Raw genomic sequence first — 25,607 nt, 5'->3', positions numbered from 1 at the left:
ATTTTCTTAACATCTTTCTGGCCTTTACACTGCTGATTAACAAACTAAGCTAATGACCCTCGCCAAAACTAAACTTATCTCTATCATCAAGATTAAATCTGGCCTTCTTTTTTTGACAATCAATCTCTACTCCAAATCTCCCCAAGAAATCCATGCCTAAAATAACATCAAAATCAGGCATATCAAACATTATCAAATCCATTAGCAACTCCCTTCCATGGATCACTACGGATTCCCCTGGAAGCATCTCTTGAGTTACTACACTAACACCATCTGGTAACTCTATCTTAATGGGACAATCCACTTTAATAGGTTTTAAACCTAATCTCTCTAAAATCCCATGTGCAATGAATGAATGCGTGGCACCAGAATCAATTAATGCATAAAGGGGAGCTGAATGAAATAATAACTGACTAGGAACTGCAGATGGGCTAGCTTTAGCTTCACTCTGGGCTACTGTAAACACTCGAGCATTGGTACCTCTGGGTGTCTGCGTTGCGGGTGCAGGAGGGGCTTTACAATCTTTCATCATATGCCTTGGCTGCCGCCATCTATAGCATACATTTCGGCCTAAATATCTAAGACACTCCCCAAAATGATTTCTTCCACACTTCTGGCACTAGGGAACTTCACTGGTTCTCAGCTTTTTATTCTACCAATCCCTCCTATTCTTCTTAGGTTGAAATTTTTTCTTATTTCTCACCTCGCTATTAGTAGGGGCTGATACTCTATCTCTTTGTGGAGCAAGAGGTGGAACACTAGGGGCTATTGCTGATGGAGTTGCCAGGGTTAACTTATTCACAAATATTTCTGCCCGTAAAGCTCGTTCCAAAGCTTCACTGTATGTCTGAGGGGCTGGGCACCAACCATCACATCTCGGGCTATTTCTGGTTTCAGCCCATGCACGAACTTATCTCTCCTCAATTCTGGTGTACTCACTACACCTGGTGCAAGCCTTGCCATGGAATATTCTTTCATTGAATTAGCCCCCTGTTGCAAACTAATAAACTCCTGAATCTTTTCATAGACTCGATCAACTATTCTATATTCTGCCTCAAACAATCTTCTGAAGTCTCCCCAGGTCATCAAAGTTGTATCATGAGTATCCTCCATCAATTCCTACCATATACGAGCATCGCCTTTAAATAAGAAACTGGCAACTGAATCTTCTCCTGGTCTGTCATAGGGAAAAGTGTTGTCGTACGCTCAACTGATCTGAACCACTCATCTGCCACTATTGGGTCCACAGTACCCCTAAATTCTGACGACTGGTGTTGACTAGGCAACCCATATATTGGCTCAATATGATTTTGCACTATTGGGGGTACCGACCTCTCTCTCTTCTCTGGGGGTCGGTACAATAACCGGGGTCTCAACTCTCTCTGGTGCAGAGCCTCCCCGATTTTTTGCCAAGACTTGCTGTATAATATTATGAATCCTCACTTCATCGAGGACAGGGGGAGTAGATTCTGAAGGGTTAGCAGGTTCACCTGTGCTCACTTCCTTCATACTGCTTCCTTGGGTTCTACGTCTCATCCACATAAACCAACACTTTTAGTCAACTCAATCAACTCATCTATTACAAGTAAGGAAAGAAATAACTTACAGCGGTCGGCTACGGAACATCAACGTGGCAGGAGAGGCCCACTGTCAAAATCCCAAAACCTTTGCTCTTATACCAAAAATGTAATACTTTCTTTCTAGCTAGTATACACGTAAAATAATCAATAAAACTCATTAAAAATATATATAAGGAAATACACATATAAACGAGTAATAAAGTATGGACCCATATTTAATTTTTCTTCATATACAAATATTTACAAAATATACTCAAAATAGCAACTTGACAGTGTAGCCCAATCCCTTCCACTGCGTGACATCCCGAGTGACCGCAACTCACCTATTACCTGCAAAAACATTGAAAACAACGGAGTGAGCACTAATTGCTCAGTAAGTAAACCCGCTATGCTACCCTTCTCTCTCCATTGATTAAATCCTGAATTTTCTTTCCTTACAACTCATTTCCTGAGTATTCTTTATTCTTTCTCTGTTCTTTCTCTGTTTGCGTACTATTTTTCTCTCAATTTTCTAACTATTCACTACTCATGATAATGAGCATGGTACTATGCATATTCATGATGCAAATGCACAAATGCATAGATTGTGCATTTTCTTTTCTATTTTTCTTATTCGGTTTTCTGTATCTTATTCTTTATTTCTTTCCTTCTTTCTTAGTCCTTCTTTCTATTCTTTCTTTTCTTTCTTTCTCTCTATTCTTTTTGTTCTTTCTTTCTATTCTTTCTTTTCTTGCCGATCAGACTCAGTTGAGGCATGTATTTGGAGCCTTGGCCGTGTGAGTGAATTCTCTAATTCTAGGTACAGTCCTCATCCACACGCACTTATAACAGACTGTACACTTCTTCTTTCTGAATTCTGAGGCCGCTCACTAAAGGCAGCGTGCATGTGGGACTCTGTCACTCACGGGCTCCCTATCATAACAACTTTCTCTTCTTTTTATCTTTTTACACTTCTTTAACTAAAATTTCAGATTTGAATATCTTAATGTTCTCATTTCTTTATATTTTCTCTTTTAACATATTTTAGTGCTTTTTCATGCTCTTATGAAGATGTATGTATGTAGATGGTTTCATGCTTATAATTCTTTCTAAATGCAAATGTTGAAATGCAAGGATACCATGTAGCATAAAAATAAGTTTCTCTCTACCATCTACAAATTCATATCAATTCATAAATGAATAAAACTCATGCATACACTTCTCTTAGACATTTCATCAAACATATTGCATGCATAATCAAACTCTAATTTGACTACAATTCTATCTCTTTCTCAAGCCACCAATATTTGGAGTAAAACTCCCTTAAACAATTACTAAACCTGTCCAAAACAATACACTCCCAAAAATTCTATTCAACTCTTTCAAACTTCAACCAAACTTCAAATAATCATCATACAACCAAAACCACTTCTCATGGCTAAATTCTATTCATCAATAATCAACAAACTCATCAATAATTCATCAATTGCATCAACAATTCTCAAATCATGAGCATATACATGTATGTAAAATCTCTACACACTTGATTTCTGAAATCATAACTTGTGTGGGATTTACTTACTTTTGATATGAGCAATCTAACCCCTTTTAGAATCTTCTTTGATCAAACTCTTTTCTTCTTAAATCCTATGAGCGCAAACCATCAAAATTCAACATTTTAAAAATGAAAATCACTTCTTAGTGCAAGGATCTTACCTAAAGTTGCTTGGGATTGAAAATCCACTCAAAAATACCAAAAATCTATGAATTTCTTTGAAAAAGAAGTGAAGAAATTGAGAGGATTTGGAGGAGAAGTGGCGTGAAAATGGGTTGAAGAGTGGCTAGGGTTTCACTCTTCAATCCTTGATATAACATAAAATTATATATAGTTTCCCATTTTGCCCTTGCACTTTCTTTAAAATTCCATCTGTATCCCTTAATCAATTACCAGAATGCCCTCATTTTTATTGCATTCTCCATGAAAATCTATCTCTTTTCACTCTCCACTTTTTCAACTAATTTTGAGTGAAAAGACCATTTTACTCTTAATGCAAGTTTAAGGCATTTTCTTCACATTTTCTCAAAATAACTTTAGCAAAAATCAACTAAAGGTATAAGAGCATAAATTAAATTACGTACCTCTATGTGGGCGTTACATATTCCCTCCCAAATCAGCTCTCCTAAAATTGAAATCTCATTCCTTCCCTTAAATCAGATCTCTCCCACCAATCCATCATCTTCCACCACCAGCGCCGACTGGCTATTGTCTTGCACCACCATTGGACATCGCTCTTCCTCTTCCACCACCGTGGCCTATCGTCTTCCACCACCACCCACCGACATTGTTTACTCTTCCTTTTACACACTGCTCTATCATCTTCCTCATTTTTTTTTTTGTCTAAATCAATTACCCTATACCAAACCCGAAAAGCACACAAGGGTTTTGTTTGACTTCTTGAGTGGGTTGGGAGAGTTCGCTTTTGCATATGCATGTCATAATGTGGTTCTGGAGATCCAAGCAACAATTCCCTCAACTCTTGAGAATCTATCAAAAGGACCAATGTGGAAAAGAGTAGTTAAATATATTGTTGGAGCTTTGTATTACTTCCCAGTCTCAATTGTTGGTTACTACATTTTCGGAAACAATGTTGATGACAACATCCTCATCACATTAGAGAAACCCACTTGGCTTGTTGCTGTGGGTAATATTTTTGTGGTCGTCCATGTCATTGGAAGCTAGAAGGTTAATCTAATTCAATAGTCACTCTAGTTTTCATCATCTTTCGAGTTTTACTTTTGTATCTGAATTATTTCAGAAAAGTTTTAACATTACTTCCTCTTATTCTAGGAAATTGCAGATATTTGCAATGCTAGTGGTCAACATGCTTGAAGCTTTTTTGATGAAGAAGTTGCATTTCACACCTTCCTTCTTTCTTCTCCTTCCTACCCGAAGTACATATGTTGGTAAGTACATGCCTAACTATTCTGTTTTCTCTCCGGGGAACACAAACTAATAAAGTAATTTCTTTTAATCTTTGATAATTCAGCATTTACAATGGCAGTGGGTATATGTGTTCCTTTCTTTGGTTACTTGCTTGGATTCTTTGGAGGGCTTGCTATGAGTGGATGAAGATTATGATGATGATGATGAGGGTGTTCTATCACCCATTGGTGGGCTAAGATTGATAATCGTTTCTACCAAAAGTTAGGATTTTTTCTCATAAATTGCTTGTGAGAGAGAAAAATGAAGCTACTATGAGTGGATGAAGAATATTATGATGATGATGATGATGATGATAAGATGAGGATTTTGTTGGCTTGAGGCACATCTAAGCAGTAGTTTGTGTAATTTGGCTGTACATAAGAGTGCTCATGTGAATGTGTATGTGTCGACATCTTCCTTAGTTATATGTAAAAATGTTAAGATGTCCTTCAACATTTGAGACCCTCATTTCATCAACTTGTACTCTTATTTATCTATGTTAGACATTATTAATATCAACAATAGTTTTCTGTTCCATCTCCACTTCTGATATATTTGAGAAAAATAACATGTTCACTTGCTTTAATTTTATTTTGTCAATAATATTATTGAATCGATAAACAGCGAAATATGGAACAAAGACTTTTTCCTATTTAATGGGAAATATGGAACAAACACTGAGACTTATGCATTGTTGTTGTTAGCCATTTGCTGGTTAAACCCACAATTTAAGCACTTTCTAACTGGTTGAACAAACAAACACACTGAAAAGTCATACTATAATATGGATCAAAATGATCAAATAGCTCTCCAATTCATATATGAAAGGTTGACATGAGAAATACATGATAAATTCAACAACTCCTAAAACTGGATAATGAAATGGCAATGTCAATACAACATGCCCTAAAACCTTCAGGCTCGAATTACCCCGCCCAAGGAAGAGGTAGTCTGCTGTCCAGCTCTGCCCCACTATTTCCCTTTAGTTGTACTCACGCTTGTTCTCACTAAACATCTTAGCAGCTTCAGAATTTGCAGGCAAATTCAGATTGGGATCACAGAGCAATGACTGCAATAAGAAATATATAGACAATCGTCAAATAAAATTTTTTGCTCAATGAGGATATATTAAATGAAATTTACAGATATTTGATAGCTACTTCTTTATAGTCAAAGTCTATAGCTTTAGATCACACAACTGCTAATAAAAAGCAATTAATTTTCTTCCGACTAATAGTGGAAATTATTTTTTAAGTCAATTTGAGGTTTGCTAATGTTGAGCAGAAAACTTGGAAATTGAGTAAACTTGGTATAAAAGCAGGTATTACAAAAGTCATCTCCAATAGTTCAAATGATACAAATAAAGTCATGGAAGAGGATATACCCAGACCCAAAAAAATGAAGCCAGCTCAAATGCATTCTGCCAAAAGAAGCATGTTAGTTTATCCATGCACATAACAACGAAAAATGTTGCAAAAAAATTATAATTGCAACTTTGGACACAAACTATGCACAACACTTTACAAAAAACACAGAAGACAGCCTGCACAGACTGCATATCCAGTCCGATAAACTCAAGCAGATAATGTATAAAATGCAAAGAATAGGTTGTTGCCCCAACGAAACCTTTTCCTACTTACCACACATCCCTGGAACCTATAAGAATTGTAGCATATACATTTTCTTCCTTAATTGAATAGCTTTGTAATGGGCAAACCCTCCCATAAACACATAATCTGTAGTCATTTGAATTTGCTAATCTGCAAAATCTGCAAACTTAACTCAGGAATTGTAGAAAATGCTACAGTCACACTTGCTTCTTGTGAACCACTTCCCACAAGGCACTATTTCTATATCAACACATAACACCCTGCCCCTAGTGCCCCAGACATCTGGAAAAAAACAAAGATAAACTACACCCTGCAAACTTAAATCTGCACAATTAGCAGACAATGACCCCGTACAACCTACTGCACAACCAGTTTAATTGCACCACCCAAAAATAATCAGAACCAAGCATAAACCTGATGTTGTACCTCCAATTCTCCCACATAAAAGCTTTCAACAAACACCATACTCCATCAACAGCAGTATTTGTGTTGAAGCAGCATTAAAAATGTACACTAGATAAACTCCCTTGAATTAGTCCCAAACTGTAGACAAACTTCCCAACCACAAAAACAAATAAATTTATAAACAGATTGCAGCATACATCACAATAGTAATAATTTATAAACAAATAAATATGTCAATACTAGAGAAGACTCCATCAATAGGAGCCAACATCTTTCAACCTAGAAGACCTAATACAATTCAAAGAAAAAGAGAAGATTGGCTTTGTTTCATATGATTATCCGATTAAAACAAAATCAGGTGTAACTTACAGATATATACACATTATTTGAGCCAGATTCTAGAGCACTATTACCCTAGAGCCAACTCCTACAAAATAAACATAGAAAAGGAGCCAGAAATCTGCCTTGATTACACACACAATAAGGGAGAAAAAAAGGGCCACCAAAAATGAAACCACACCCAAGAAATAACATACACACACAATTATTTTGACACATGATTTTTATATTGGAAATGAGTTTCATGGGAAACAAATAGGACCTAAAGTGAAAAAAAAAAATAAAAGAATCGTAAGCACCTAGGGTTGCTGCCCTTCAGTTAATGAACATGAGCATCCAACTTCCTGCCACTGAAGTTCCTTTGATCCCTATGCAAGATACAACAACAACTCAAGCGTATTAGTAGAATTCACATGTAAACATCAACTTAAACAAAGAAACATAAATAAATTACCTGAGTTGCTTGATTAAATTCAATTCTGTGACGAGGATTCAAATTCATAGCAATTGCTTGCTTTTGCAATTTCCTCTCTTTTACTTTATGCACAAGTTGTTCAAACTTTGATTGCTTTCTTCTGAATGGAGGATGACCTTTGCTATGAATAGCCCGTGAAGTAAGAATATTACTACTCCCCTCTTTGGAAGTACCATCAACACCTTCACAATTCATTCTACTATTAGCTGACATGTTTAGCCTTTTATCAATCTCGCTAACACTTTCATTCGACATCAACTTGTTCTTCATGTCATTGATCATTTTTATCACCATATTACAATCATCCTCATTGTTTGATGTCAAATCTGCTATAGTGATAAATAAATTAGACAACTTATCAAATCGTTGTCCTTCAACATTAGTGCTCCAACTATCATAACTAATCTTAACCTTCGTATGACATCTATTTATATTTTTTCTCCACCGCCTTAACCAAACAGTGTCAAATGCCCATCATGATTAACACCAACAAAAGCACCAAGCGGCATATCATACTTGTTAGTCAAGTATGTTGTCTAGAATGTCACAACATCACCGAATTCTTTAAATATGGCCCTATTTCTTGCATCCACCCATAAAACATTCTTTAATGAACCCTCTTCATCTAAATCCATTATGTGGAAGAAATTTGAATTCTCATTTTGCATTTTCAGAAAATATTTTTGGAGTGCAGAAGCATCTCCACCACCAAGTTGTAGCCTCCTAAACTTTTCAGTGTAATTTTTACAATCTTTCTGTAGGAAAGAAAAATTCTCAACACCCCTTGCTTCAATGTACAAGGAATTGAAATTTTTATTTGGTCTAATCCCAGCCCTACCATTCACTTCCAGCTTCCTTTTCACAGACGGTTGTATTATTCGATTGCTTTTGAAATATCTTGTTTTGCCAGAACTACTAAGTTCATGGTTATGATCAAAGACAACTGAACATATTTTCCATTTTCCATCAAAATGTACAGATGCATTAACCGGAGCCTTACAATTAGTTTTTGTCACTACATGCTTTTTAAAGGCATTTCTGGACAAATTACTGGACTTCCCACTACAACAACAAGCCAATGACGCATTTTTCACCTCACCATCATCTCCTTTCTTTGATGATCTTATAATAGCTTCAAAACCCATTTTATTTGCATAGCTTCTGTAGTGTTGTGCAAGAATGTCAAATGAATAAAAAAACATTCCAGTGGTTGGTTCCCATTCCTCTTTTGCAGTGCTTGTATTTTCTACTTCTTCAAAATAATTATCCAAAGGTATTATTGATTGATAATATAATAGCCAGAATTAGAATTTAATAATACCAAAAAAAAAAAAAAAAAAAGAGACAACAAACAAAAAAAATTACCTCCACGACATTTATTTGGAGAAGAGTTCTCCCATTTTTTAAGACTGCACTCTTCCATCTTTGATACTATGAAGCAACACCAACACCAAGTTCAAAAGGGCTTTTTGTTTTTTGGATGTGATGATCTGCCGAAGAAAATAAAGAAGAATAAAGATAACTCAACTTGGATAGTACAACCTAAAGGTTATCCCATTTTTAGGACAGAGGGCAGGTCAAACATGTGAGTAATCTCTTTAATATAATACTTTATCTGCATCAAAGGTTTGTTCACGCAAGTTTAAGGAGAGCTACTTGATTTTTTTCTTGAAGTCAAATATCAGTTGAAGAAGAAACATATTCAGACCATACATATATTCATATTATTATATTAAGTATTTCAACAATATAAAACTAACCCAGAATCTCAACTTGTGTTATATATCTTTTCTTATAATCAAAGACTACAAATGCAATGTGCAAGTAACCACACACAAATTAAACAATTACTCAAATATCCTGCAACAATCAAACATGTTGAAAAATGGCTTTTAGCAAATCACATGGGGTAGAAGTGACAATGGAGAAAGGTTTAGGGACTTATATGTAATAGGCCCAAATGAGTTAGTTTGTCCCCCATTGAAAAGGAATGAAAAGTGGGAAACTTTTGGGGCCTATATATAAGGACCTAAATCAATGTTATTTGTATCCCAAGTTGTAATTCTATTATACTTCTTGTTTAGGGTTCTTTCTTTAAGGACCCTTTAGTTTGTAAGCTTTGTTGTATCTCCCCTTTGTTTTGGGTATTTGTTGTATTGCCCAAAAGTTTGTAATGTTTGGAGATAGTGGAGTTTTCTTTGCAGCGTCCGAGGATGTAGGTTTCAATACTGAACCTCGTTAATTCCTGGTATTCTTTATTTTGCATTTAATTTTGGCTATTTATTAGCTTTACTACTTGTTATTATTATTTCAATAGCTAGCGTTAGAGTTTATGTTTCCGTTGCATAACAATTGGTATCAGAGCCTAGGTTTAGGAGGAGTAGCTATTGTATGGTTATATGCAGTCTAGGAATTCTGTCAAAGACGATAAAAGTCTAAGGAGACTGGATTTTAAGTAGGACCATTTGTGACCCTCCATGTTTCCTGGGAATTTTCCTGGTGGTTTTAATCATTCAGCACTTTCTACTACCTAGGGCTATTGTGATTTGTTGGTTAGCTATTGAATATAATAATTTGTGGAGCTTGGTTATTTGGAACTTTGTTTACCAAGCCAATTGAGTAAGGATAAATGGCATCATTGTTCGAGGATTCATCACCGAGGCATCACCGTCGCGGACCACCATCCGCACCAGTAAAGATGATAATGGTTTCAAATGCAAAAATTGATGTTGAAAAATTTGATGGCCAAAAATTTTGGCTGTGGCAGAGTGAGGTAATAGATAGCTGTATCAGCAGGATCTAGTATCATTCTGGAGGAGGAAAAACCAAAAGATGTCTATGAGAAAGACTGGGTGAGGTTGAATGAAAAGCGTGTGGGATGATTCGCTCATGTCTTTGTAGAGAGCAAAAATTCATTCATGAAAGAGACTTCTGCCAATAAGTTATGGAAGGCGTTGGAAAACAAATACATGAGGAAGTAATGAGAATTGGCTCTATTTGACGAAAAGACTGTTTTGTCTTCAGTTGAGACCAGGTACGAATATCAGTAGCCATATTGATACATAATAGATTAATTGCGATTTGTAAATGGATGAAACATTCAAGATGAGCATAAGGCTATGTTGTTAATTGGATCTCTTCCAGATGGTTGGACTATCTTAGTATTACACTTCTTCATGGGAAAGAAAAATTGTCCTTTGAAGAAGTTTGTTCTGCTGTCCAATCATGAAATTCGGAAGAAGGATCAGAAGGAGAATAGAGATGAGTCAGCAGAAGCTCTTGTGCAGAGGGCGGAGTCAAATCAGAGTCGTAAGAAGGAGAGAAGAGGAAGATCTCGTTCTAAGGGAAAACTCAATAGGGATCAATGTGCCTTTTGTCGTGAGAAAAGGCATTGGAAGAAAGATTGTCCGAAGTTGCAAAAGAAAGAGGGCAAAGCTACTTCTGATGCATACGTTGTTGACGTGAAGAGGAGTGAGATTAGTCAGATTCTGCTAGTAGCCTACCATCCACCTCTGGAACAAATGAATGGATTATGGATTCAGGTTGTACCTATCATATGTGTCCCCCCAAGGAGTGTTCTTTATTTTGAAGAACTTGATGGTGGAGTTGTTTATATGGGCAATGATGATGCTTGTAAAACAAATGGGATAGGTTCAATTCAGTTGAAGAATCTGATGGCTCAACTAGAAACTGACAGATGTTCGATATGTACCGAAGTTGAAAAAGAATCCATCTCTTTGGGAGCCTTGGAATCTAAAGCTTCACGGTGAATATGCGAGATGGAATTCTAAAAGTTTCTTCAGGAGCTCTTGTGGTAATGAAGGCATAAGGAGAAACAACTTGTATTACTTAATGGTAGTACAGTTATTGGAACGACAGCTGCAGTCGTACAGGAGGATGAGATTTAGAAATGCTCAAGCTGTGGCATATGTGGTGGAGCATACTCGCGAGGTGGAGTTTAAAACAACAGTTGAACCAGATAGTGTCCACAAGACAGAAAGTGATTCTGAGGTGACTAATGTGGATACTATAGATGAAAAGGAGATTTACCCCAAGAATCTCCTCAGCAACAGGACGATTGCATATAATAGGCCAAGACGAGAAATTCGCAAGCCTGCTTGTTTCGCTAATATGGTGGCTTATGCACTTCCAATCGTAGGTGATGATATTCCTACTACTTATAAGAAGTAGTTAGGAGTTCAAATTGTGAATCATGGAAACCAGCCATGAATGATGAAATGCGATCCCTACATAGAAGACAATTGGTGCAAATGGGTGTGTATGCAAAGAGAAGGGATTTCCTAATAGAGAGATGTTCGACACGGTTAGGTTGGTAGTAAATGGATACGCTTAAATGGAAGGATTTGATTACAATGAATTCCTGTGGTAAAATATTCTTTATTTAATTTGCTAACTTAGTGGCACAGTTTGATTTTGAACTAGTTCAATTGGATGTGAAAATCGTGTTTTCACATGGTAGTTTGGAAGGGAATTACAAGACTCAGCTAGATGATTATGGGTTGCTGGAAAGAAAAATTGGGTTTGCAGAAGCAGTCACCAAGACAGTGGTATAAGCGATTTGATCAATGTATGATGGGCCATGGGTACACAAGGCCTGATATTTCACAAGCAGTTAGTATGGTGAGCAGCATAGCATGATCCTGGTAAAGGACATTTGAAGTTGTGAAATGGTTTCTACAGTATATTTTATGTACTATAGATATTGGTTGTGTTGTGTAGGATATATTGAAAATGGGAAAATGATTCTCCAGAAGATTGGCACAGAAGTAAATCCTGCAGAAATGTTGACTTCAGTAGTGACAAGGGTCAAGTTCATTTATTGTTTGAACTTGATCAACATCCTGCGAGCTTGATTGTGCTTTTCGGCACTTGAAGGTGTTGAAAATTTGGCAAAAGAATAACAAAACTTTGAAGATTTGCTAATTCGCCAGGTGGAGATTGGTCTTGACAAATGGCTTTTAGCAAAATCACATGGGGTAGAAGTGACAATGGAGAAAGGTTTAGGGACTTATATGTAATAGGCCAAAATGAGTTAGTTTGTCCCACATTGAAAAGGAATGAAAAGTGGGAAGCTTTTGGGGCCTATATATAAGGACCTAAATCAATGTTATTTGTATCCCAAGTTGTAATTCTATTATACTTCTTTTGTTTAGGGTTCTTTCTTTAAGGACCCTTTAGTTTGTAAGTTTTGTTGTATCTCCCCTGTTTTGGGTATTTGTTGTATTGCCCAAAAGTTTGTAATGTTTTGGAGATAGTGGAGTTTTCTTTTGCAGCGCCCGAGGACGTAGGTTTCAATACCGAACCTCGTTAATTCATGGTATTCTTTATTTTTGCATTTAAATTTTGGCTATTTATTTATGCTTTACTACTTGTTATTATTATATTCAATAGCTAGCGTTAGAGTTTATGTTTCCGTTGCATAACAAAACAAGTAAAGTAAAACTTCCATTATAAGTTTAGCATCTTTGAAAAAGAAAGCATATAAGCTAATCCTAGTGGTCTATTTTATATATTCAAAATAAGAGAGTAACACAGGACTTACTAACATGAAATAATTTTGGTTCCACCATGCTATCAGAATCTATTTTCTGGGTTTAAACCAAATTTAGAAAAACAACAATGAATAGAATGTAATCATAAAAAAAAGATTATGAGAAGGTTTATTAATGGAAAGAATGAGAAAGAGGCTGAAAGTGGAAAGTGTGGAACGTGGACTTTTGTTTGAATATGATGAAATTCGTAGCAATACTCGCTTGAAAATGATTAAAGAACCGGCGATATTGACTAGCGGTTGATCGGTATTCAAAATTTTGAAATTTTGAAAATTTGAATAAACCAGCTTAACAGACATAAGTTCTGATTCTCTTATAAGAAGTAATTCCATATTCCTAGTTTCTATTTTATTTGAAAACTGATCCTTAAATTACCAACGCGTTTATGGCAAGCGTTTGATGCTTGAAATTCAAAGTTGGTATCTTTGCTCATATATAGAAGCAATGTTGAACTTCATCATTTGAGACAACTTCATCAATGAAGATGATGCATCGCCTTCAGTATAGGTTCTCTGTTCTTCAATTTGGCGCGAACAAGCACCACACAAACAATGAGAGGAGTTTATTTTCTTCAACACAAAATTGGCCACTAACTAATGGTGGGAGACGATATCCGACGGTGGTAGTGGTATTTTCTGATTGGACGCAGTGGAGGGTTTGCGCTGGGGAATTTTCTTAGTGGGAATTACGAGCTGATTTGGGACTTGATTAGTGGGAATTATCATTCTTCTAAACTAATTTTAATTATATATAATTTTTATTTTTGGGGGGAATAGATTTAAGGGTAGGAGGGATTCTGAACCAATTTTTTTTTTTTTTATTTTTAATTTTTGGGATTGGCTAACATGATAATTAACTGATGTGACATATGAGATGACATCTGTCACATTAGCGCCATGTCAATTAGTATGAGAGATTAGTAAGACAAGCATTACTCGAATTTGGCAACCTTGGTTTCAAAATCTATAAACTTGCCACCCATCATTAATCTCCAACTTTAGTTTTACCAACTTGGACTAACAAAATCCAATTTGGTCCTTTAAATCTTTATTAGGAGATAAATAACTGAAAAAATTATTTTTTTTTTTGCGTAGGAAGCAATCTTGATCTATTTTCAATGATTTCTATAGTGTTTATACTGGTTTCGTGACTATGGTGCCTGGGTATAGTGGATGATGAATCAATAGTGTTCGAATGATTCCATTGATGGAGAAAAGATGACAGACAATTGGGGGTTTGGTGTTTGTGTTTGGTTGTGCAAAAGACTCTTGGTTTCTCTTTTTCCTCTAAAAGATGACAAGTGAATGAATGATAAATCAAATGAGAATGCCCTTGAATAAAAAAAGCTCCAACCTTCGTATAGAGGTTTGGTGATAAATTGTAAGATTTTAATAAAGAGATAAGTAGAATAATTAATAGGTAGACAAGAGAAGAGATTTATATGAGAATATAAATCATTTAAAATAATTAAGGCTTAAACAAGTCTAGGTTTATTTAGGAGAAATCTTTATTAAAAAGAGAGATAAATGTTGAGTGGATATCTGATTAATTAAATAGAGATAATTGAAGAAGTAAAATTATGTAGAAATAGGCATGCCTAAGTTTATTGGATTAATGCAAATAAAAGAGATTATAATTTAAAGATTTATGTGAAAGATTTTTAGGATGATAAATACTCCAGAAAATCATTTTATAATTAATAGATTATTAAAAAAAATAAGATAAATGCTTAAATGAAGATTTATACGATAAATGTAAAAATAAAATTAATTTGAGGGTTAATTTTATTCGCTCCTATGAAATACCTAAGTCTAGCTACCCACCAATTTTTAAAAAGGATTAAATACGCCCCTACCATTAAAGCGCCGTTGGCTCAAGACAAATCAAAAGTATTAAATAACTTTATTTCCCTGTATTGTTCAAGAAATAGAAAATGATGAAAAAGAGCTTTCCAAACATATGTCGCAAAGCTTCTCGTAAAAGGATTTTGTAGTGTTCTCGAGCTATCAGTTGTGACACAACTCGATTTCATTTTAGTTAATCGTGTCTCACACTCAATACGAAAGCGCAAGCGTTATCGCGTTTGCAAAAATGCAACACTTTTTTTCACGGAAATTCTTGAAATGGACTCATAGCATTGTCGGGTTGGCAATTGTCATGCAGCTGGTGTGCTATCTTAGGCTACCAAGATTAAAATCTAAAAATACATGTAGTAGTATGAGTAAAGATCATTTCTACAGAAAGTGTCTAGCCAAGTTTTATGCTACGTAAACAAGGCTGGGAGGGTTTGAGTAAAACAGAAATAATTTCAGGAAAAAAAAAAAACAATTCAAATTAAATTATCAATCAGAATAACAAACCTTGGTCTAAGTCAACATCCACCCCCGGATTTTTACAACTGATCATCGATGCAAAAATAAATCAATTCATACTTTGAATATTCATCGTTGGAACTATTTCCCTATCTCTCCTTAGTTATAGTTAATTAGGAAATAAACGATCTAATTAATCTTACTATTAAACAATCCAAGACAAGCGCTAAAGGTTTAATCTAGTGGTAGCCTTAAGAACTAGAGAGATCGATGAAGATAAACAACACAAACACAAGCGGTTGTATTTAATTCAGTCGAATGTTCTCCTTAAAATTTAACAATTCCTGATGCAGCAAATTCTTAACTCTTATTTACGCACAAATTAGAGGGATCAAATAATTACAGATTTAATATCTAATTAAGCAATAGATTGCAACAAATAATAAACTAGTAGGCCTTCTAGTAATTAAATGAAACAATTATGAAAATAGGCACAGAAGAACATCCAATACTCAAAGCATGTATTGAACACTAAAAACAAATTAGATCTTACAGTTTTATTGATTCCGAGACCTCCGTTTCCTTCTACCAAGTTATAAAAGTTTTAGCCACTCATGACCATAATCAAAACTCAAAAAGAAATTCCAGAAGAGAAGAAGGAGAGGCGTGTGTAATCCCCCCAATCTGATCTCTCTTCCCCTTTTAAGAATATCCAATTCAAGTCTTTTAATCAACTCAATCTCTTAAAAATATTAATCTACTCAATCTCTTAAAAATATTCTAATATCCTAAAATAATATTTATCTTAATCTGATTAATTGAAAATAAAATAAAATCCTAATATAAAATAAGAAAGTGGTGTTTCCAACTGTAACTTGTGTGCAATAGGTCTTCAAAACTTCCAATAATAAACTATCTAATTGACTTGCATGACAAGGCAGAATGTTCCAGAACATTAGCAATGTAGGTTCGTCAATTTCAAGCCCAATTACAACCTTGATGCAGTAAGTATCTCTCTAAACTCAAAACATGAAAGTTGTAGATCTCTTTCTTAGGGTTCCACAACATTTTAAATCATCTCGATTGGAGCTCGGATGAGAGAGTTATGCCCAGATTACGAAGCAATGTCGAAACTGTCTGAATTCACCTAATTAGTTTTGTTTTGCATTTAACGCCTCCATTTGCATCCTAAATCAAAATAAAATAATGCATCCTAAATCAAAATAAAATAATAATAAGTATATTTAGGCCACAAATAAGTATAAAAAACTAGACATTAAAGGGGTAAATATGATATTTTGTATTCTCACCAATCAATCGTGGCTTACATAATATACGAATGTGTAAACGTCATTGTATCTTCAAAAATCACCGCTTATATGTCGCAAAAGTCTCATAAAAGGCTTTCATGGCGATTTCTAGTTACCGATCGTGATGCGACTCTACTTTGTGCAAGTAAACAGCATCGTACACTCAATATGAAAGTTCCAGAGTCATCATATTTATGGAAATCAAAGGCTTTTGCGGCGTTTTTTGGTTGCTGATTGTAACAATACTTGATTTCATGCAAGTAAATAGTGCTTTACACTTGATACAAAAGTGCAAGTGTCGTCGTATTAGTGAAAATCACCGCTTATATGTCGCAAAAGTTCTCGTAAAGGGCTTTTGCTGCATTTTCTCGTTGTCAGTTGTGACGTATCTCGATTTTGTGCAACTAGACAATGTACTACACTCAATATGAAAGTGCAAGCAACGTCTTATCTTTGCGAAATTCACTGCTTGTATGTCACAGAACCTCTCGTAAAAGGCTTTCATAATGCTTTAAAGGGCTCAATTGCTATGCAGCTCAAGTTTATGCAAGTAATTCGTGTTCGACACTCAACATGAAACTGCAAGCATCATCGTATTTGCAAGAATCACTATATACATGTCACAAGGTTCTCATAAAAGGCTTTCATGGCGATTTCTAGTTACCGATCGTGATGCGACTCTACTTTGTGCAAGTAAACAGCATCGTACACTCAATATGAAAGTTCCAGAGTCATCATATTTATGGAAATCAAAGGCTTTTGCGGCGTTTTTTGGTTGCCGATTGTAACGATACTTGGTTTCATGCAAGTAAACAATGCTTTACACTTGATAAGAAAATGCAAGCATCATCATATTTGTGAAAATCACCACTTATATGTCATATAAGTTCCCACAAAAGGCTTTTGAGGCATTTTCGAGTTGCCGATTGTGACGCATCTTAGTTTAGTGCAAGTAAATAGTGTCTTACACTCAATACGAAAGCGCAAGCGTCATCGCATTTGCGAAAAATCACTATACATATGCCTAAAAAATTCTCATAACAGGCTTTTGTCGCATTTTCCAGTTGCCGATTGTGACGACACTCCATTTCATGCTACTAAATAATGTCCTACATTCAATACAAAAGTATAAGCGTCATCATGTTTGCAAAACTCAACGCTTATATATCGCAACAGTTCATGTAAATAGTTTTCTTAGCATTTTAAAGTTGCCGATTGTGACATGAGTCTATTTTGTGAGAGTAAATAGTGTCTTACACTCAATAAGAAAGTGCATGCGTCATCATATTTGTGAAAACTATTATACATATGATGTAAAGCTCTCGAAAAAGCCTTTTGTAGCATTTTCGAGTTGCCAGTTGTGAATATACTCGAAAAAGGCTATGCAAGTAAACAGTATTTTACACTTAATACGAAATCTTGCGAAATTCATCACTTTTATGTCATAAAAGATCTCGTAAAAGGTTTTCGAAGTGTTTTAAAGGGTTGAATTGTTAAGCAGCTCGAATTTATGCGAGCAGACGGTGTCTATCACCCAATATGAAAGTGAAACTATCACCGTGCTTGGAAAAATACTATATGTATGTCACAAAGTTCTAACAAAAAAGCTTTTGTGGCAATTTCAAGTTCCTGATTGTGACACAACTCGGTTTTATCCAGGCAAGCCATTTCTTATAATCAATACGATTGTGCGAGTGTGCACCGTATTTACGAAATTCAAGGCTTGTATATCGCAAAAATTCTGGTAAAAGGCTTTTGTGGTGTTTTCGAGTTGCTAATTTTGACACAACTCGGTTTTATTCCAGTAAATGGTGTCCTACACCAATCGTCGTCGTATTTGGTAAATTCACCGCTTACATGTCGATGCAGTTCTCGTAAAGGATTTCATAGCATTTTCGAGTTGCCGATCACGACGCTAATCAATTCTCCGCAAGCAAACACTACCTTACTCTCAATGCGAAAGTGGGGGTCCTAGTATTTGCAAATATCATAGCTTACATGTCACAATGTTTCTCATAAAAGTTTTTTGCAGCTTTCTGGAGCTATCGGTTATGATGCAACTCGATTTCATTTAATTAAATTGTGTCTCACACTCAATATAAAAGCGTAAGCATCATTGTATTTGCGAAAATTCAACGCTAGTATGTCACGAAAGTTCTCAAAAGGGAACTCATAGCATTTTTGGGTTGCCGATTGTCACGTAACCCAATTTCATGCAAGTAGACCATATCTTACAATATATACGAATGTGTAAGTGTTGTCGTATCTTTGAAAATCACCACTTATATGTTGCAAAAGTTTTCGTAAAGGGCTTTTGTTGCATTTTTCGATTGCCGATTGTGACATATCTGGATTTTATGCAAGAAAACAATGTTGTACACTCAATACGAAAGTGCAAGCATCATTTTATCTTTGTGAAATTCACCGTTTGTATGTCACAGAGCCTCTTGTAAAACGCTTTCGTAGTGCTTTATAAGGTTCAATTGCTACGCACTTGGAGTTTATACAAGTAATCCGTGTACAACACTCAACACGAAACTACAAGCGTCATTGCATTTATGAGAATCACTATTATACATGTCACAAGGTTCACATAAAAGGCTTTCATGGCAATTTTGGGTCGCTAGTCGGGTGCGACTCTACTTTGTGCAGTTAAACAGCGTTGTACACTCAATAGGAAAGTGCTAGAGTCATCATATTTGTGGAAATCAAAGGCTTTTGTGGCATTTTCCAGTTGCTGATTGTAACAATACTTGATTTCATGCAAGTAAATAGTGCTTTACACTTGATACAAAAGTGCAAGTGTCGTCGTATTAGTGAAAATCACCGCTTATTTGTTGTACAAGTTCCCGCAAACATCTTTCATGGCATTTTCAAGTTGCCGATTGTGACACATCTCATTTTAGTGCAAGTATTAGTGTCTTACACTTGATGAGTGCTTGGAAGTGCATTCATACTCAGTGATTTTTAAGGGTATTTTGTGAGGGAATTAGGTTTAATTGGTTAATTTTACTTAATTTTTGTATCTCTTTTATTTTCTAGAATCACAAGTATATTTTGTGAATTTTCAGGTGTTTAGGTGCTGAAAACAAGGATCTCAAGCATGGACATTGAAGAGGAAAGAATCATACGTGTGTAGGAACAAACTGTTTGAGAATCAGAGCTCAAATGAAGAAGTTATGGATTTTTAAAGATTGTTCGCCGCAGTAGAACTATTCATGTGCCACAACAGAACAACTCCCACACCGTAGCATAAAATTACAAAATGGACATAAACTTCATGTTGCAGTGCCAATAAATCATGTTGGGGTGCACTTCGTTAATTTTATGCTTGGGAGTTTTTCTGCCATAACATGCTGCACTAAAATGAGCATAACTTGAGCTACACAACTCCAATTGACCTGATTCTAGTGGTGTTGTAAAGATAATAGATGGAGCTACATATTTTATGTGATTTTGATCCATTTTGACCTGGAAGATTGTTAAAAATTGATCCGAAAGTTACATCTGACAAGCAGACGTGGGTTCTAGAACATGCTTCAGTTTTTTTACAATAACTTGAGTTGTAGACCTTATATTTGGATGATTCTTGAAGCATTGGAAATATTATTTTAAGACCTACAATTAATATTTCCAAAACTTTTCCAGATTCAGAAGCTAAGATGTTCTATTTTGGATACCTTTGTGCAGCTTGTGTGAAGGAATCCTAATGAAATTAGGATTCTCCTATTCTATTTCACCTAGAAATAAATTTTATTCTACTATTTTGTCTAGGATTTTTGCCCTTACTTTTCGACAACCCTAGTACTATAAAGGATGTCTTTAGGTATTTTTGGGGAGACATTTACTTCAACTTGGAGAGAATTGGAGGCAAAGAGAAGAGATCTACCTAGGATTTCATCTTTTTCTCTTGTACTTCATGTTTTTGATACTTTTCTAGGGATTCAATGTAGCCTAATAAGAAGGTTTTATGTCTTTATTAATTCTATTTGTTTTATCAATCCATTGCAATTCTAGTTTTATTCTTTGTCCTTTACTCAATCTTTAATTGATATTATTGCTTAATCACCTTTAATATTAATTAATTGATTGTGTGAGACAAAGTTAGACTACATGCCCTAGTTAATCTTAATTAGCTCATGTGAATGAATGATTAGTATTCTGTGCATACGCCCTAACAGAATGCAAATTGGGTCATGATTTCTTGAATGATTAGCATTTGTGCATACACCCTAACAGATGCGCCTTTATTCATGATTTCAAGTGCTTTCCCTAGCTAGTTTTGTGTTAAAGATACTAGGTTAATCTCGAAATCCTTACGATAATACCTCAATTATGTGAGTGCGAACCCTAAAAATTGGATTGAGATAACAATAGTTTGATAGTTGACATAAAACTAGATTATTATGGTGAAATTGGATACCTAGGTTTTAGTTCATTGGTTCTTAAATTAGTTTCGAATTTGTTCTCTGTAAGTTTGTTTAGTATTAGTTATTTTTACTTTAAGTTGGTTACCTCATCAATTCTTTAGATTTATTTAAGTTTATTTGTTTTAATTAAGGCATAGCTTATTAGGATTAATTGAGTGCTTACAAATCTCTATGGGATCGACCCTTGCATGTGCACACTATTTTAATCCTGGCAAGTATACGAACCACAATTGCAATATAGTATGCACATGTAAGGGTTAGTCCCACAGAGATTTGTAAGCACTTAGTTAATCATAATAAGCTATTGTTGAGTGTTAAAAATGCGGATTTATTTCATGATTTGGGGGTGAAATTGTAAGAAATTCAAGTTTTAACGCATTATTTAGGATGAGTTTTCTTACTTGTTTTGTTATCTCTTAGAATCACAAGTTTTGTTCTATTTTCAGGTATTCAGGTGCAAAAAGATGCATTATTCATGCTTGTTTAGTGTTCGGACATCCTGGACCCGTCGAGTGCGGATAAATCAAAGCAAACAAAAAAAAAAAAAAAAGTGAAACTTCGCATTTGAGCTGCACCGCACTTTTTTGAGCCGTGACGTGAAGACGACGAAACAGAAATTGAGTCGCAGCACACTTCTGCATCACGGCATAAAGTCGACAAAATCCAACTTGCACCGCGACACAATTTAATCTGAGCCATGGCACAATTCAAGTGAGCCGCAGCGCAAATCGCAATATTTGCAAAAACTCTGCATTTTCAACCCTAATTTGGGCAACCATTATTTACAATTATGCCACTTTTCCTAAAAATTATATAAAGGCAACTTTACTCCGTTTTTCATATATATTAGGTTTTAGAGAATACTTTTTCAACTTTGGAGGCTTGGGAGAGAGTGACTGATTGTGTAAGGCAAATCCTTGATCATCTAGAGTGGATTTTGCATCCAAATGTGTAAGTGTAAGATCAAAGTTTGTTTTCTTGTATTTATGAGTAGCTAAACTCTTTCCTAGTGTACCCAATGTAGTCTAATTAGACTACTTTATGTTTATTGCTTAATCGAATGTTTAATTGATCCAATGGTATCTTAGTTTCGTTCATTCATGTTTATTGAGTTGATTAATCATTATTATTGCATGATTGCCTTTGATTTACGGTTGAATGGTTGTATGAGTCAAGGTTAGGCTACACGCCACTTGCTAATCTTGAATATCTCTTAATCTTTGATCGCAGTTGATGTTTGATTGTGTTTAATAGTTGATTAATTGACTATATGAGTTGGGGTAAGGCTACACGCCACTAGCTAATCTCAGATTGCTTTGATGAACGATTGATTTATGTATGTGCGATGTCCTCGACAGATAGGAGTTGGTTTGAGTTCGTTTTGGTACTTTTATGCATAATGGGTTTTTGTGATTTGGATTAGGCTACACGCCACTAGCTAGTTTGGATTATGAAAACACTAGGTTCATCTAGTTGGCCGTGACATGACCTTACCTTGGTAAGTATCAACCCTAAGATTTGGATTGATAAACATTGGTTAGATTAATTACATAAAGTAGGATAATTATGGTGAAATTGGATACACTAGACCATTTCTCATTGTTGATCACTCGTTTAGATACGTTTTTACCTTAGTTGTCATTTTAGTATTTTTGTTATTTTTATTTGAATTTTAGTTAATTTAGATTTTATTGAATTGTTAGATATTTTTATTATCTCACTTGATTTCACTGTTTTTGTTGTTTTTACACTGTATTAGATTAATTGATAGCTCAACTCTGCAATAGTGACCTGTGCACTTGCGAAGGAATTAAAGTTGTTTTTAACCGTACATGTTTTTGGCGTCATTGCGGGGAGTTAGAGTTATTTGATTTCTTTAATATTTGTGATTTTATTTTTGTAGTTAGATTTTATTTTAGTTGTTTTTTTATTATTTTCTAGTTGTTTTGTGTATTTTCATGTTACACTTTTTCTTTTTTTTTGAGTTTCTTTTGAATGCAAGGTCGCTGATTGTTGGGTGAAGAAGTGCTTCCTTATTTTGACAGGGTGAATTTGATTGGTAGAAAGAGAACAGAACCTGAAAGTTCAGAGGAATCAAGTGCATCAAATTTAGAATCAAAAGAAGAGATGATGAATTTGCCTACCCGATGAAGGAGTACGTGCGTCTTACAATTGGAACGTTGCCCTCCTATATTGTTTTTAGTGTTGCAGCGAGGAACTATGAGTTGAAGAGTATCCATTTTCAGATGCTTCCTTCATTCCATGGGATGGCCACTGAAGATCCATTAACATTTATTAGAGATTTTTACTTAACTGTGCAAACTTTTCCTTTGCAGGGTTTGACTGAAGATCAATTGAGGATGAGATGCTTTCCATATACATTAAAGGATGTAGCGAAGAGTTGGTTCATGTCATTGGCACCAGCTTCACTTACCACTTGGGACGTAGTCTACAACAAATTCATAGGTAAATTTTATTCTCATGCAAAGACTGCAGAATTAAGAGGTAAAATTGCTACTTTCTCTCAACTTGATGGTGAGCCGTTCCATAAGGCTTGGGAAAGATTTAAATTGATTTTAGTTCTCTGTTTACATCATAGATACCCTTTAGAGTTATTGAATCTGTTTTTCTATGATGGACTGACACAAGCTTGCTAGACCATAGTTGATAATGCTGTAGGAGGTGCCATGGGAGAAAAGACTGCAGAGGAGACATACAAGTTGTATGAGATGCTTGGCGCTAACTCCCAACAGAAGAGTGTTAGAGGGAAAGCAAAGGGAATTTATGAAGTGAGTGCTAACATCGAGTTGGTGATGCAAGTGTCTGAATTGTCAAAGCAAGTCAAGACCATGTGCAACATGATGACGGGGCAAGGACAAAGTAGTTCCAATGAGGTATGTGCTATTTGTGGTAATGTTGGCCATACTACTAATGTTTGTCCTTCAAGTGAGAGTTTTCTAGAATTTGTGGACTAAGCGAACATGATGAACTCTTACAACCAAAGACCCCACAATCCGTATTCAAACACATACAATCCTGGGTGGCGGAACCATCCAAACATTTCATGGAGAAACAACCAACTACAGGGAAGTTCTGAACACATCATGCAACCAAAGAAGCCATCATTAGAGGAGACATTGAATAGTTTCATTCAAGCTTCTCAAAAGAACAATCAAAACTTCGAACAAAGATTCCAACAACAAGATACAGCCATAAGGGAGATGGAAGTCTAGATAGGCCAAATTGCAGAATCATTACAAGGTCATGTTCTTGGGAAGTTACCAAGCCAACCTGAGCAAGTGAAAACGGTCACAGTTTTGAGGAGTCGCAAGGCAATTTAAAAGGACATCAATTAAGAACCTAATAAGCCTTTGTTTAATCATGCAAGGCAAAAAGAAGTCAAGGGGAAGCAACAGAGTGCACCCGTTCAGAGTGAAGAGATTGACCCTCCATATGTGCCATCGAAGCCCTACGTTCCACCCGTGCCTTTTCTAGGTCGTTTCATTAAAAGCAAATGGGATAAGTCATTTTTTGATATCTATGACATTTTATCTAAGGTTAATGTGAACTTACCCTTGCTTGAATTGGTTAGGAAATTGCTTATGCTAAATTCTTCAAGGAGTGGAACATCCGAAAGCGTCAGTATGAACCTAACGAGAAAGTCTTCATTTTTGTGACAATGAGTATGGTTTTGCAACACCAATTACCACCCAAATTTTGACATTATAGTTTGCAGTAAAAAGAAGAAGCAAGCTATGCTGGATTTGGGTGCAAGCATCAATCTCATGCTATATTCCACGTATCAGCAGTTGGGATTGAAAGGACTAAAACCTACAACAATTGCCTTGCAGTTAGCCGATCGGTCAATGAAATATCCCAAAGGTGTAGTTGAAGATGTTTTAGTTCAATTCGATAAAGTAATTATTCCTATTGATTTTGTAGTGATAGACATGGAGGCATTGACAACTAGAGATAAGGAACCACCCATTTTGCTTGGACGTCCGTTCATGGCCACGACGAGGAAAGTTATAGATGTTCAGCAAGGAAATTGTGAATGAAAGGGCTTGATCAAACCATTGAGCGTTCGGTTTTCCATTCCATACCTTTGCTGTCTAAAAAATGCTTAAATGTTGACTCCTTGAACCCCATCTTTGTTTCTAATGTTGTGCAAGAATAGAGTGAAGACAAGTTGGGGTTAGCTTTGCTGGCGGAGGATGGAAATGTTGATGATGCCAAAGTGAAGGCATTTTTGCTAGGAATTGATAGAGTGAGATCAAATGCCTCTACTGTTGAGTTAAGCATGCCACCTTGAATGACGACCGAGCATTCCATCTAGCTTAGGACCATAAACAAGCGCTTTTCAGGAGGCAACCTGAATGTTTCTTTTCCTTTAATTGTTTCATTTTTATTTTATTGTTTTTGTTCAGTTTTTTTTTTCTTTTTTTTGTTTATTTTAGTTTACTGTTTTGATTGTGTTATTTTGTATTCTATTTTATATGTGTTTGAACTTTTAGGAAATCTAACACTTGGTTTAATTTCTCTAGAAAAACCACTTAATGTCGTGGCTCAGATTATTTAGGCCATAGTGCAATTTCATCGTCAGACTTGATG

General features: G+C 35.5%; 1 protein-coding gene across 1 annotated transcript; it reads right to left on the bottom strand.

The window, feature by feature from the left end:
* Positions 1-7,907: 7,907 nt before the first annotated feature.
* On the bottom strand, positions 7,908-8,516 carry LOC116131649 (protein FAR-RED IMPAIRED RESPONSE 1-like). Its single transcript, XM_031417313.1, has one exon. It carries the CDS (start codon positions 8,514-8,516, stop codon positions 7,908-7,910), a length of 609 nt encoding a protein of 202 aa, XP_031273173.1.
* Between the last annotated feature and the right edge of the window lie 17,091 nt (positions 8,517-25,607).

The sequence above is a fragment of the Pistacia vera genome, unplaced genomic scaffold, assembly GCF_008641045.1.
Source record: "Pistacia vera cultivar Batoury unplaced genomic scaffold, PisVer_v2 Contig236, whole genome shotgun sequence".
Taxonomy (NCBI): domain Eukaryota; kingdom Viridiplantae; phylum Streptophyta; class Magnoliopsida; order Sapindales; family Anacardiaceae; genus Pistacia; species Pistacia vera.
Note: the sequence above shows the minus strand (reverse complement) of the source record. Positions and strands in the feature narration are given on the sequence as shown.

What these genes read in the sequence shown, in the direction of transcription:
- LOC116131649 (XM_031417313.1), bottom strand. Translation starts at nt 8,516, where the DNA reads ATGGGTTTTGAAGCTATTATAAGATCATCAAAGAAAGGAGATGATGGT.